The sequence below is a fragment of the Plodia interpunctella genome, chromosome Z (genome assembly GCF_027563975.2).
Source record: "Plodia interpunctella isolate USDA-ARS_2022_Savannah chromosome Z, ilPloInte3.2, whole genome shotgun sequence".
NCBI lineage: Eukaryota > Metazoa > Arthropoda > Insecta > Lepidoptera > Pyralidae > Plodia > Plodia interpunctella.
The window spans coordinates 6,398,460-6,413,378 of record NC_071324.2 but is presented as its reverse complement, the minus strand read 5'-3'; the positions used below and the strand labels follow the sequence as shown (position 1 = coordinate 6,413,378).

The window sequence follows — 14,919 nt, the reverse complement described above, 5'->3', positions numbered from 1 at the left end:
TTGAATTTTATTATTCCTTTTAAGCGGTGATTGTTCAGTGGTTAAGAGCACGTTTGTGAACTGAAAGTTCGCGTCCCAGGTTCGTGTCAGAATCATCAAAATTGGGACAATAACATATTTGTTTTAGGAACAGGCTTAATTTTTTTCAAAAATAAAATTTGGCCCTTACCAACTGTACCACACTACGAAGGGGACATGTGTAGAATAGGTAGATAGTAGCTAGACTAATTTTATTTTTTGTGACTATTTGAAGGTTTTTAAATTATTAGAAACTAGTGAAAAAAGTACTGGGGTAATGACAAAGCTTTCAAAGATATAACCAAAATAAAGTCACACATGTTTGGACTTGTCCAAACGCTCCATACTAAATGATACACTATAACGCAACGTCACGAGTAATATCTTGGCGACAAAAGTTATGTTTGTTCGGCATATATTGTTGCGTTGATGGTAATGGCTTGTCAATGAAAATTGTTTAAAAATTTCAGTTTTTTATGACGGTTGAATTTATTTTTATAATTTTATTATTTTTTAACCAGCTTTAAATCTTCGTAAAACGTATCCAGCGCCATTGTTAGTTTATGAATAGGGAATATTACGCAAAGATCGGCGCAGATGGCGCTACGGGAACAACTGGGTTTAACAAACTATGCCAATGGAGGCCAAAAGCGCCAATTTTAAATATTATTGAAGCTTACGACTAAAATACCTTCTTCGCTATCATGGTGCGAATTTTAAAAGAAAAAAAGAAGGATTTACTGGATTATTGAATAGGTTTCAGAACACGAAAGTGTTAAATACAAGACGTATTTGCTAAATGATTCAAGTCCAGTATAAAACAATACATTTATTATAATTATTGAACACTATTGATATCACATTACACTATTTGTGGGATTGAGATACGTATACTATTTTCGACTACCACTTCTTCAACATAATCAATTAAACACTTCGACCCAAAAACTATTCAAATCCAAAATATAAACACAAAAAACCGTCTAATAGGGTTAACTTCATATACGACGACACATATTTGATTTTTAACTTCACGTTTAGCAGCTCTTTGTCGCATTGTACTCAACACTTTGAAGTCTTCAATTTTAAACCGAAAACTGAAAGGCGGTTAGCGGGTCCTGAAAATAATAATAACTTATGTCAACTGCTAACAAACTAAACTTGATTTGGACTGAAAGCCTTACCTGTATGAAGTCCATATTTTCATAAGTTTGTCTATTTATTAGCTCGAAATTTTTGCAGCGTTTGGCGGTTACGTATAGTTTTCGAAGTTTTTTACCTTTTGGAAAACGATGTCTCCCGATATTTCGGCACCCGAATATGCAACACTGTTGTATATTTTCACAAACGAATGCTTACATAAGGAAATAAAGTACTTTAAATAAACGTTTTCACCAACTTAACAAAAGGCAGCAATGCATTTGTTTACCAACCACACAGTACGCACTCTGGCGGGACAATTGCGCAGTAATATTCCTTATTTTTATCTAGACCACACATTTTTTTTTACATTTTACTGACCTTCTGTCTGACATCTATCATATTGTAAATCATCATAGTCACATTGGTATGAAATACATTTCTTTTCAAATGGAGAATGAAGACTGTCAGACTGTTATATACAAAGCGTCCCACTTCAAATCTATGTACAAAAAGCAATCTAAGTAGGTATATTTTCCCATAAAATTAGAAGGCCCGTCGCGCGGTGCCTTATTCCTGATTTTGCCAATTTTGGCATTAACAGAACGAAATAAGTTATATACCATAGATTAAGAAAGGCCCCGCGCGCGGGAGTCATAACACAAGAAGAGGCTAGGGAGGCTATATTACTGAGATAATTAACAAAAATATTCATAAATTAAGTCTTTTATTTAAGAAAACGATACAATATAGCATAGTTTAATATAACAACAATACCGTAGGGAAATTTTAAATGTTTCTCTATTGTTAATTTAAAAAAAGACTACCAAATTTAATACGCAAATTGTCATTGAATTACATCGATACAATATCATTTTTTAAAATAAGATTATACAAGATGACGAAAAGCAGTAACCATTTATAATACAATCATTAAAATATATATTAATAATAAGCCTTATGGATGATTATTTTAGACTACAATACCTTTTCAATAAAAACCAAGATTGTTTAGTTGACATCACAGAACGGTTGGTAACAGTCCCGACAATGCTAAATACACTTGGTTACATATTTGCGAGGCTAATATCCAGCCCCAGTTGAGAAACATGAACCATTATTCCCATAAAGTATACACTAAATAATAACGCCTTTACACCAAGAGAGTAAACATGTATGCTCAATTTATGATTGAGTCGTCACGCGTGCAGAGAAAAGCTCATAGACGATTTCAGAACGAACAACTAACGAAGTAGCACTAACATTTATATTTTATTACTAAAATTAATATCTATATTGCAATAACATTCAACATCATTTCAATTCGCTTCAAAGAAATGACATACGCAAACACTATTAAATATTCAGAACAAATGATCTAACACTGATAGTTACTTTTCTCGTTATTAAAATTCGTACTTTCAGACGGTCAATTACAGTGTAATTCAAAAATCGTCTATGATGACTTGCATGTTGTCTTTATGCTCGGAAAACTGATGCCGGCGTGGCTACTGCTTAGTTTAATACTAATACCGTCGGCAATCAGTATGATATTTGAACATCTTTTATTTACATAAGATGATTCTAATAAGCAGGTTTACAAGCCCCCCTGGGTTCTCTCGACGTCGTGTAGTGACCCAGTGCCGGCAGCATGTCGAATAGGTTCACAATGCATGATGCCACTATAAATAAGCTAAAACAATTTATCTAGCGAGCTCACTAAAGCTACCGGCACTTTGAACTACCTCACATATTGAAACCAATCCACGGAATATATGTACGTAAAACCAAATCAAAATGTTTAAAAATGCAATCAAGATATTCCTCTAGTAATAAAAAACTACTGGATAGTCAAATTATAAAATAAAATCTGTTTTCAGAAATGATCTCCTAAATACGTAAAAGTGTGGCCAATAGGAATAGCAGGGATAAGATGCGACTTTTGTTATTGTGATGTTTATACATTTTCCAATCACGCTTTTACTATTTAGGGGAATTTGATTTTTAATAATTCTCATAATTAAAAAAATATAGCGATAGGTTACGATAAGAGTGTTAAAACTGTAACATAAATATTCTTCTTCAAATCATTTCGCCTCGTATATAATTAGTTTTTAATACAATAGAATATAAAATGTGTGATAATAACGGCCCCATTTGTCATGTAGGTTGAAACTTAAAGAGTAAGGCCGACATCGGGAGAGTAATGATACGACGTGTAATTGTTATAGCATCATTCGTGGATTAGTATGGAGTAAATGATTGTCAAAATAAAACATTCGTTGTAGACATGAACGGTAATACCAACTAAATCAGTCACGTATTGTAATGTCAGTGAAATTTGGAAATCGCGGTCGGCGCGATCTTATGTCAAGTCGCTACACAAATTTAAAATGTTTATGAAATTATGAACACGTATATTACACGTACATATACGTGAATCCTTGTCATATGGCTGTGACGTGTGAAGGCACGGTCAATAAGAACACTAATTTCGTAACTCGTTATGCACTCAATACTCAAATTTAACTGCTTTGAAATTAAATATAATACAATTATAGTGTAAAAAAATTACCTTCTCCCTTTCCGTCTTCCCTCATTTACACGGCAAGTGTTTTTGATATCATCTGTACTTTTTACTTAATATTATTGCAATATCGAACCGTGCATTACTAGTATAATACGAGCACTAATTTGAAACAGATTATTTTTGTATTATGTTGATTGTCAACAATAAATACTCAAGTAATCACAAAACACAATAAAATTTATGTTATCAAAAAGCTTTTGAACTATGCAGTATACCATAATAAATATGAAAATTTATAAATGTCATCAATAATAATATTACCGAAATCCGCGTTAAAAGAATGGGGCATCGCGACCAGACAGTAATGTATATTTCCTTTGCCATTTTCCTTACTTTTATGGGAAAAGAGTAGGGCGCGCTTTAACTTGCAATATATAGCAAAATTGCAATTTGTATAAGAGAAAATTAGATGTTTTAGATTTCAATGTGATCAATTAATTACTTTTGAAATTGAGGCTACAATATATGAACTCTTTATTTTGACTACAGCAGAACAGGATTAAAGAATAAAATGGGAAATTGAGGTACGTACACTGACATCTAATATAGTTATTCACTAAATTATTTCCGTATTTCATTAAACCGTTTAATTTATTAAGCCGAGTCTCCTGCAGTTTTATTGTAATATTTATATACAAACATATTATTAATTTTCATATACAATTAGTCTAACAGTGTGCGAGGTGACTGAACCAAATTTATTACTTTTGCATGAGCATAAGTACATTTACAACTGCAATTCTATACAACTGCAGTTGTGAAAACGCCACTTTTAACTATGTTTTTGTGAAATGAAATATTTAGCTATAAGGTCCAATTCACATTGGCGCAGGCAAATCGAAGTAACGATTTTTCTTTCACCTACAGGATATTTATCTTACTCATTATTAAATATTACCGATTAGTATTTTAGCAGCCAATTGCAGTGCAGTGAGGCCCCATATATCGACCACCACGAACGAATCGCAGTGCTAAACCATAATGTTAAGGTGAACTTTAATTTACTAAAATATGAAAACAAAAACTGGTGTAAAACAATCACAAGTATTGTCTCGCATTTCGCGCGATATGGCTGAAAAACAAGACGTTTCGCGTTGCTACCACTCGGAGAGAATTGGACCAGTGATGCAGAAGACGCGGCTTTTAATATACGATATACAATTTTTCTGTCACCGTATGAAGTAATACTCGTACTGATACTTCTCAATATATAATGCAAAAGACAGCTTAACACTAGTCTAAGTAACAAGTTAGTAATTTTCGTCTGCCGTGTTTCCCAAATCTGAGTAAATGGCTAACAGATATTTAAATGCGAGATTTCAAATGAGTGCTCATCAAAACTTCAATGTCATTTCAATAAACACTACAGACACCGACCAGTTCGATACAATATTTACATGGCTACTATTGTCTTCTATTTCATTTGTCAATAAAATATGCAACGTATTAAGTATTGTCGCAAGACTAAGCAAATAGATACAAATAACAAGTTTAAAATTGACAGACGGTGTAAAATTTAAACGGTCTAAATTAAACTTTCACTACACATATGAAATACGCAAAGGTTTATACAAAATCTTATAATATTGGGTTATGGGTGATTTACAATAACTAGAGATTGTGTCATTTAAACTGTTTATGTCATGTAAAGTAAGGCTTCTTTTCCACGGACATGTTGTCGGCGTTTCGCTGCCGAATTTTTCTACGGCGCGTGAATACTACATACTGGCACACCCATAATGATCCACACATAGCAATAGGTCTACACTAGGTGCGTAAGTGGGCAACAGGCCTAAAAATGATATATCGACGCGTCATATATCAGAAGTCGTGTTTGAGTTTCGTGAATACTAAAGCTGGAACTTCCGAGAAGCTGAGAGTGGATGCTATCATTTTGAGTAAGCGGATTTTATCAATAAATATATAGCTTAAATGTGGCACTAGTATGTTTTATAGATATTTGAAAAATAATTTAAATCACTAATCTAGATAAAGTCGGGAATATCAAGCTACGTTTACTGATAAAAATCAGGGTGGGCGAGGAATGCTCTAGAATGATGGTCATATTAGCCGCTTTTTGAGTAACTGAGGGCTGGAGAGGTAGAGGCAGATCACGGATTAGATGATGGGATTACCTAAACATTCTTTTGAGAGAATAGCTAGATTTTGCCATGGATCGTCACGGATGGAAAATAAGGACCTTTTAACAGCAATGGGACAAGTCAGCAAAAGGTTAAAACAATTGTAACAGATTGGTTTGGTGAAGGCGCTGCTGCTTTTTTGGTCGCTGGGCAAAGTAGGTATAGTAAATTATAAAATAATCGATCTACAGTTTTGTTCAACAACTAAAATCAGACACCCAACAATATGGTCAGGGTTTACAATTAAAAGCAGTGACGTGGAGAGAATAACAGTTATGTATACGACTGTTACACTTTACCAAATACACTTTAATGACTAAACAGTTAAATACCTGTTTAGTCGTGTACGCCCCGCCCCGTACATTATTACAACAAACTAAAATTCTCTAGTTCCTATATGTTTCAAACGATTTAGATCTATTCAGTAATAGTATCGGCTACTATAAAACACTACTAATGCCACATCAATGCCTAATAAAAGAAATAAAACATTACAAATACATTTTAGTTTGTCACACTTTTTCATCCTTATATTTTTCTATACTAATACGGTAGGCGAAAATGTAATAAGATATGATTATCTTTTTACAATACAGGTGCCAGATAAAATTATCAATATAAGCACTTATATTGACTATCCACGTCGCTCAGGTACATTACAAAACCGTCCGGCCTCACACGTTTTGGTATCACCTAGTGCATAGGAAAGAATCACTTCAAAATCGGCGACTCAAATTTAAGATCCTAATGTTAATGCCGCTTTCATAACGTGTGTTATCTTTATAAAAATATTTTTAAATTGGAATTGACGGGTTATCAATAGTACATTTAGTATACTTTAGTGACAGAAATGATTAATTCGTAATAAAATGTATTAGACATTTATTTCACTTTATATAATATATATGTAATAGTAAGTACTACATATATAATATATATGTAATACATATATGTATTAGTACGTTATATGTCGCCTACCTTACATTTTGACGATATCTGCACTAAAAATGTAAACATGCGGTCACATTATATTGAGTTAATAGTTAATCTAATGCCTTCAAGTTTAACTAAAATTTCAGAATCAAATTTAGGCACGTCAAATATATAACAAAACATTTCTTTCGTGAAAAATTATGAAACATCAGAAACCTTTACAGAGGGCCAGACTGGGGAAACACAAGTGCATGAGAAATCTTGGAGGTATATCAATAAATGTTAAGCTGCCTTGTACGAGAGGATGGTTCGTAAGTGGTGTGACAGCGGTGTCTGTGAGGTGGCCGGTCACCGCGGGTCGGAGAGAGACCATTCACATGAGGAACTTTCCGATGATGATACCGATGAAAGCCATGACTAGAGCCGTTACCATCCAGGGCATGGTGGCGGCCTGGGCGGTCTTTTCGGGCTCGTACGAGTGAGTGCGGGCCACGCGTCCGTCGCCACTGGCCGTCTGGTGCAGACGCAGCAGCTCTTCCTGAAAACCATGGCAAGACGATATAATAAATAGAAACGGGTCAAAACTTTGCGCTCCACATGGTTGTTTGGCTATTTTCAAATTACACAAACAAATATACTTTAATAAATATTGATACAAAAAAGACACTAAGTACCAATATTACGAAATATTTTATATTTTTTTATGGAAAGATAAATTCAGTATAATGTTGATTACAGAATAACATCGGAAAAAGCAAAATATATAATAATCAATTTTGTGAGAGGCAAGCCTTTAAAATTTACCTCATAATTACAAAGCAGATAAATCGCAGAAAGCTTTTATCGCTCATATATAATTGCGTACAAAAACAACTGTACGTTACATCAAATAAGTTATTAGCAGAGACAACTAGAAGACAATTAAATCAAAATCATTATCAAAACAGACCTGCGTAAACGTTTTACACGTAGTACATTTACATGAGCACCAACTTATATTCTACTAGGCACCCGTTGGGCCGAAAGGATTCGCTATCGCGAGAATTTAAAGTTAAAAAATATTTAAATATCCTTTTGCTGCATATATTCAAAATTCCAAGATTGAGAAGTTAAAGCGTGATGAGGTAAGGAACAAACATTTTTGGTAAGATTTCAGATCGCAATTGGTAAGATTTACAAGCAGACATAATATTAGTTGGGACGCGTATCAGTTTAACTGGAGGCTTATGCAAGTGAGTGTTACAAACATTATATCATACGCGCTAGTATGATGTTTTTATTGGCTTGATCTATACTGAATTCTGGACACTTGGATATGGATTATAATGACGCTTGAGATTCCTACTTATTTATGAATTATTCCAACTACAGCACTGTCGAAATGGCGATAATGGACCAGAAAACAGTTGGAAATGCAAAACTAATTTCAAAATGTGATAGCTATTATTTTTTTAAACTTGCCTACAATATAAAGCTGAGTCCGCTGCACCATGTGTTGAACGGAACATGTGAACAAATTACAACGATAAAATTACGTTTTAGAACAATGTTCTGTTCAAAAGATGGCGCAGCGGACCCGGCTTGGTACACACGACCGTAACTGATAAAATATCGCTTAGCAGTAATAATAGCAATAAATTTAAACAATCGGCAATATCATCGCGTTTGCACTTTTACAAGGTAAATAAATACCTAGTAATAAATGAAACTATATGAAATATTTCTCTGGCGACCCATTATCTCGCTATCGCTTAGTTCAATGACAGTCTGTCACATATCAATAACGAGGCGCAAAGTATAATTGTTATATGTGCAATAGCAGCGTACTATCCGCTGTAAACCGTCCCTGGGAATGCTATTGTAGCCAGGCATGTGCTCTTTTGTCGCCTCGTACGACATCCATGGGAAAACAAGTAGTGGTCCTATTCTAGTATGGACCACAGACATGAAACTGAGTAGTTATGATAATAAAAATTCCAGAAGTTTTATTTCAAAAATGAATTAAAGCAAGCCAAGGCCGTGGATATTTATTAGGTGTGTAAGTATTGATATTAAAATCATCACAATTCAATGGGGAATGCAAAGGAGCGCTAGAGATAATTTTACTAAATTCTCGCGGGAAGGAGAATAATTTTCTCATGAAGGAAGTCAATAATATTAAAACAGTTGATTTACTAATTTACCAACGATTAACTGTGGCTGTGGGCCTCATCTTCTTCCGCAGATGGCGTTCTCTCACGGTCATCTACTTCTATTCTATCTTATTAGATAGAATTAACTCAAATCCACACTATACTGTATTATTATACATGTTTGCAAAAGTGTTGATTTGAGTTCTGTCACTCAATAAAAAAAAACACATAAGGGATTTCGAAGAAAATTTACATGAATAGAGAATATACGCTGAATACTTACACATACTTTATTTAGTCAACATGTGGAAGGCGACAATAAAAACTCTAATGTATAAAATAGGTAGTTTTCCAAAACTACCTATTTTATACAGTAACAATCACTATCGGCAGCAAGATCTATGATTGTATTGGATATTTTATGTAAATATAGGAAACAAAACAATAAACCAAATAATTATTGTATGCAAAACGGCATTCCAAAGGCAGAATTCAATCGCAATATAACGAAAAACAGCTTATACCTGCAGTACTTCGTTTAAACTAGGTTATCTAAATCATGTTAAGCTTCACTTTCGCATTGCACTACGGAAAATTTAATAATCCAAATTAGGAACAAAATAAAAAAAAACTCACTTTTAACTGCAGATTCTCTTGTCTTAATTTGCTTTCTTCCTCTCTCAAAAGAATAACCTCTAAGGACGCTTTTTGCAGATCGCTTTCCACGTGATCAGATTTTGGAAGATTCTGAAAAAAAATATATAAAAAAAGTAATATAAAAAACCAACCGTGCCAAACCAAACATGTAACAAATAGCAAATTAAAATAAACCATGCAGTTGAAAGATTCAAGGTCATAAGGATGCTACGATAATGTCTGACTCAATATCATCAAGGTAGGTAATGAGTCATAACTCATTTTCATTGCCAAAATGTATGTGTTGTGGCATAAGTCATAAATTTAGTGCTTTTTATGAACAAAACAATTAAAAAGCCTGTAACTACCTCAAATTATTTTGCCGTACGTATTTCCGATAAATGCGATGAAAAGCCCCAAAAAAATATTTTGAAACACGCGTAATTGCCAGTTCTTTTGTTTTTAATATAATTACCGAATATGAATGACCGAATTAGAAGATCATGATTTTAATAAAATGGCGAGTTTCATGAGAAGACAAATGAACAAGGTACCGTAGATTTTGCGGTTAAACCCGGTGTGTGATCATCATCCCTCCTCTTTGCGTCCTGGATATGACCCTCTACAGCATCCTGTAATATAATAATTAAAAACATGCCAAGCTTGGAGTAATTTGATACGTTATTGAATTTATACCCGATGAACGCTCCCATGTCATAAAATGGTAGAGTAGGGACATGATCCAGCTCCAATTATAATAAAATGAAATATGATTGCGTCTTGTTCTCATGCATGGTTCTTTAATATTATGGAATGGTTAAAAATAAATGTAATAAGCTCACGAAACTACAAAACAAATACGCCATATAAATTTCGTGCAATAAATAGGAGTTCCATAGACAATTATACATCTGGTTAGCGTCACAAGTTGACAGTCACAACATTAACTCTGTGCAACAAAAATTATGTTACCTTTGTTGTGGATTCCGTGACTGCAACCCTCTTCTTGGTCACTTCGTTTTGGGCGGCGTCGCCTGAGTCCTGTAATATTGTCTATTCTTTAAAAATTATGTTGATAAAAAATTGTACAGGGTTTAGGTAGCTTTTGTAAATTGGTACATTTGATATCAATATCAAATAATCAATTATAACATTGCGACCACGGCGACTGCAAGGTCGTTGAAACATCAGCTACATTAAATAAAAAAGGTGTTAAGTCGCGTTAAAATGTTTTAAAATGTTAATAAATTACAACAAAATATAATTTGAAATCACTTTACGCCTCTGTTATTCCTGCAGTGTCTTATTATTGGTGGGAATTCCAGTTGTTCCTAAACAACAGTACAGATATTTTTGAACTTGTTTTCACTGTTGGATAGGAAATTTTATAAGGACATGTCTACATACCCTGTACAAACTTTACATAACAAAATATTATTTACTTTTGAAATTAAATGTATGATCACAACAGGATTCTCATTACTTGCTTCTCCAGGTTCATATAAAATTTACGAAATGACCTATTTACGAAAAGCTATCACCACCACAATTTTACACACTGGAATTATACTAACAGGAATAAAATGTTTAGCTCAAAATAAATTCAAAAAGAATTACTTACATTGAGATTAGTACCACGGGGTGTTTCAAAAACACATTTCAGCTTGTAATCCATGAGCTGATCTGGACTTATCTCCTTCCACTGTAATTCAATCAAATAGATTCAATGCACATTGGTTCACTACTGACACTTAAACAGACAAATTAAACAGTATACATACCACTTGGTCTATGTTAGTCTTTCCTTCTGGAGCAATAATGCTTTGCACCATGAACTTGTGTTTATTTTTTTCGTTGGGCTCAACATACACGGGTTGTGGCGTAACTGAAAATACAAAGTAACATAAAGCCTTATAGCCCCTGTTACCAAACATGTACAAGTCCTAGGACTACAACACAAGCAATAATGGATAAACTGACCACACTTTACCTTAACATTCTTCTTCCTTAACAAAATATAAATACAATAGTAAATTTGTTCGATTATATTTAACATACCAATAATTATTAAAGTTAAATAACTTACTTGCTATTTCAACTTTAGAGTTAGGCTCCAGCACGCCAGAATTAGGACGTACACAATATTTCTTTGGTGCGGTAGTCTTAATCTTAAACAGCACTGTATCACTGGAAGGGTTTATGAGTCGCATGTATGTGGTGTACCCCTGCTCGAATAGTCCTGAGGAATCAACTAAAAAAATCAATAATATTGACTATACTCTTAACATTAGCACCATATATTAATAAACTAAGACTATTATAGCCCACCGCAAAGGAAAATAGTAAGCAAGCAAACTTTATTCAAGTAGTGAGGATACTCTGATAGTAGTTATACCTACAATGTATAGTAGGTATGCATCGGGCACTAGTACATTAAACAACAAGTAATTGTTTCTAGTGAAGGTAACCAGAGTGATGGAAACTGGTAATAGTAGATTGGTAGCCAAGGGCTGTAAGGCATCACCCTATAGTTCGAGGGTGCAATTGATGCTTACACCTGAGCTAAATACTCTGCTTTACATCTCGATTGTTAGGTAAATAAAAAAAACGTAATTGTAAAAAAATCTCAAACAATATTTAAATTAAAATATTTCTATTCCCGCCTTATTTCATTAAAAAGAACCAAGTAAAGATTTTATTTTCATGAACGAATTGAGCTTCGAGTTTCGCCGTTCTATACCTATTTAAATTTGTTAACTATTATATTTATACGAAGACAAGGCTGAATGCACGATGTCTATTGCCAGTATGATGGCATATATGTAATAAGTACTTCGTAGAAAGTATCTACTAATTCCATGTATGATGGTTAGATGTACGCGAACTTTTTGAAAGAGTGAAGTATTTATTTTTATGACCTCCCTAGGACTTTTCTAGCTACATTAGCCTAGAGCGCTTATTGGTCACCTACAAGGCCCCATTTGGGGGTAATAAGGACCTACTTACCAAATATGAGAAATGTAAATTACTTTATTACCAATATGCCCATGAAACTATAATGGTAAAATGAGTATTTTTACAATTACATATATTGTTATCAAAAACTGTATTCATACAAAAATAAATCAAAGGCTCAACATACATAACTTATCAGGTTACATACTATGTCACCAAATACAAAGATATTTATTTTTTTCAAATCAAATCAAGGTTTAATATCAAAACCCCTCGGTTTTGATATTCTTATAATCAATTATAATACTAATATTATAAATGCAAAAGTTTGTGTCTGTATGTTCATGCAAATTTCTACTGGAACGATTATTATGAAATTTAGTACATGGGTAGAATATAACCTAGAATTTCCAAGGGAGCAATGGATCGGGGCTAGTCATATTATAATTTTGGTATTAAGATAATGTCCATTCCCAAATGTATTAATAATTGTATACTAAGTACTATAAATTTAACAGGAATCACCTATTGTTTATTTGTCAAGTAAATTAAATGTATACCAAAATGGTGTTATTTCAGACAAACATATATATATATATTATGCAGAGGTAACACTTAAAACAACTGTCTTTTTATTACTGAGCTAGGTGGAATGTAACAAACTACTATCACTTCCTTGATAGTAGGTATATGAAAATAACCTTAACTACTACTACAATACTAAAATAAGAAGTAAGGAAGATGATCACAAGTAAAAATTTTAACCAACACATCAACTTCAAGTAGATTGTTGTAGACTCATGTATTGTATATTCAATTAAGAAAATAAATAGCATTCTGAATATAAAATACTAAACACTACATTTACAGTAATGCATAATTAATATATGTCATGTTATATTATCATAATAATATAAAATAGCTGCAGCCTGGGCATCCCTCTTATGGGAATATTGACATAAATTGTTACTAAGGAATATTTTAGCTTACTGGTTAATGAATTTAGGAAATTAGTCGAGTAGTTCTGTAAGTTATTCCTTATAAATAAACATACAAAATCTTCAGATTTGTGCATTATTATTGCAAATGCAAATTTGTGTAGGTTAGTTTTTATGTTACTAATGTATATTCGTAATATAATGTATATAGGTACATAGAAAGTGAAAGTAATTAACAAATATGAATAGGTATTCATATTTATTAATTACTTTCACTGGCATTTGTCAACATACTCTTTTTATATATATTTTGTCAGAATAATCAAAAATATGAAATCATCTAAGACTGTAATATTTCATGACATCACTGATACTGTTGTTAGGTGGCCATTCTGTAAAATGTTTATGGAATAAATCTAAATACTTGCATGACTCTTGCTTCCAATGTTAATCACTTAAGGAATTACCAATCTCAGTGACATTATATACCTACCCACATATAGATGATTATGTTGATATAGGTCAATAGGTTTCCTTCATTATTTATTTTATCTTACAAACTGAATTATATATCAAAATATTAAACACGGAATGTTATTTTGATACTAAATTATAGAAATATGAGTTAAGAGGATTATAATTTGTCGCAGTCGTATTTTTATAAGTGGATCATGGAAGATTATAGATTTTAAGATAACACCTTTATTCAGCTAGATTAAGTGTATTTCAATTGTTATAATTAGGTAAAATCATGTAATGTACAGTAAACCGCACCCTGAAAAATGCCGATATCTGGAAATAGAAACTCCATTTGTCAGCATAGTTAGCTCTCGACCTATGTCTGCTGCCCAAGTTTCCAATGCGGCGGTTGCTATATGTCAAATAAAAGAGACACTCACCTTTAAATTTTAGCTCATTTTGGGGCTCTATAGTTAATACCTGGTTAGGCATTTTGTATTATTATAATTGCGGTATATCGTTGGCAAAATTTGCAGATTGAGAAAAATTTGATATTTCACGATGTCGGCCAAAGCGAACGATGAATGACGAATTCCAACTTGCGCATTGCGCATGCGTTCCTTTTTCTTTCTAGGGGGGGTCTATTATAACATTTGTGTTACCAGTATAGAAACGTTTAAAATACACGACACATAAAAATCAACAATATACCTCTATATTCACGTATTTTTTACAAAATAAGTGACGTTTAATTAATTATTATTTCTTTCGAAGTTGGGAAATATGAAGTACTTAATATATTTGTACATAAATAAATTCACATATTTTTCTATCAACACACTTTCAGAATAGATTTCAAATCGTAAAAATTGTATGCGCGCGCATGACTGCGATCAATTGCAATCTGATGGAATTTCGATTTGTACCTGCCTACTATGGTTTTAGTACAATTAATTATTTCTACCAATATAATATAG

General features: G+C 32.9%; 1 protein-coding gene across 3 annotated transcripts; it reads right to left on the bottom strand.

Moving 5' to 3' along the window:
• Positions 1-1,868: 1,868 nt before the first annotated feature.
• Positions 1,869-14,570, bottom strand: LOC128682871 (vesicle-associated membrane protein-associated protein A-like). Of its 3 annotated transcripts, none has more exons than XM_053767831.2 (8): positions 14,383-14,570; positions 11,677-11,829; positions 11,372-11,475; positions 11,212-11,292; positions 10,563-10,631; positions 10,145-10,222; positions 9,591-9,701; positions 1,869-7,360 (listed from the first exon to the last, which is right to left on the bottom strand). In XM_053767831.2, the coding sequence occupies exons 1-8, from the start codon at positions 14,432-14,434 to the stop codon at positions 7,196-7,198; spliced, it is 813 nt and encodes a 270-aa protein (XP_053623806.1). In that variant the 5' UTR covers positions 14,435-14,570; the 3' UTR covers positions 1,869-7,195. The 3 variants fall into 3 exon arrangements, with proteins under 3 accessions (XP_053623806.1, XP_053623805.1, XP_053623807.1); XM_053767830.2 differs by having other exon boundaries at positions 11,677-11,841; positions 14,383-14,567; XM_053767832.2 differs by lacking the exon at positions 10,145-10,222 and having other exon boundaries at positions 11,677-11,841; positions 14,383-14,566.
• Between the last annotated feature and the right edge of the window lie 349 nt (positions 14,571-14,919).

Bases quoted from the DNA above. Each gene is read 5' to 3' on its own strand.
- LOC128682871 (XM_053767830.2), bottom strand. From the start codon at position 14,434: ATGCCTAACCAGGTATTAACTATAGAGCCCCAAAATGAGCTAAAATTT. The intron at 10,632-11,211 runs GTAAGTAATTCT...ACAATATTACAG, and splicing joins CCCGTGGTACTAATCTCAAT to GACTCAGGCGACGCCGCCCA. The intron at 9,702-10,144 runs GTACCTTGTTCA...ATTTTTTTTCAG, and splicing joins GTTTAACCGCAAAATCTACG to AATCTTCCAAAATCTGATCA.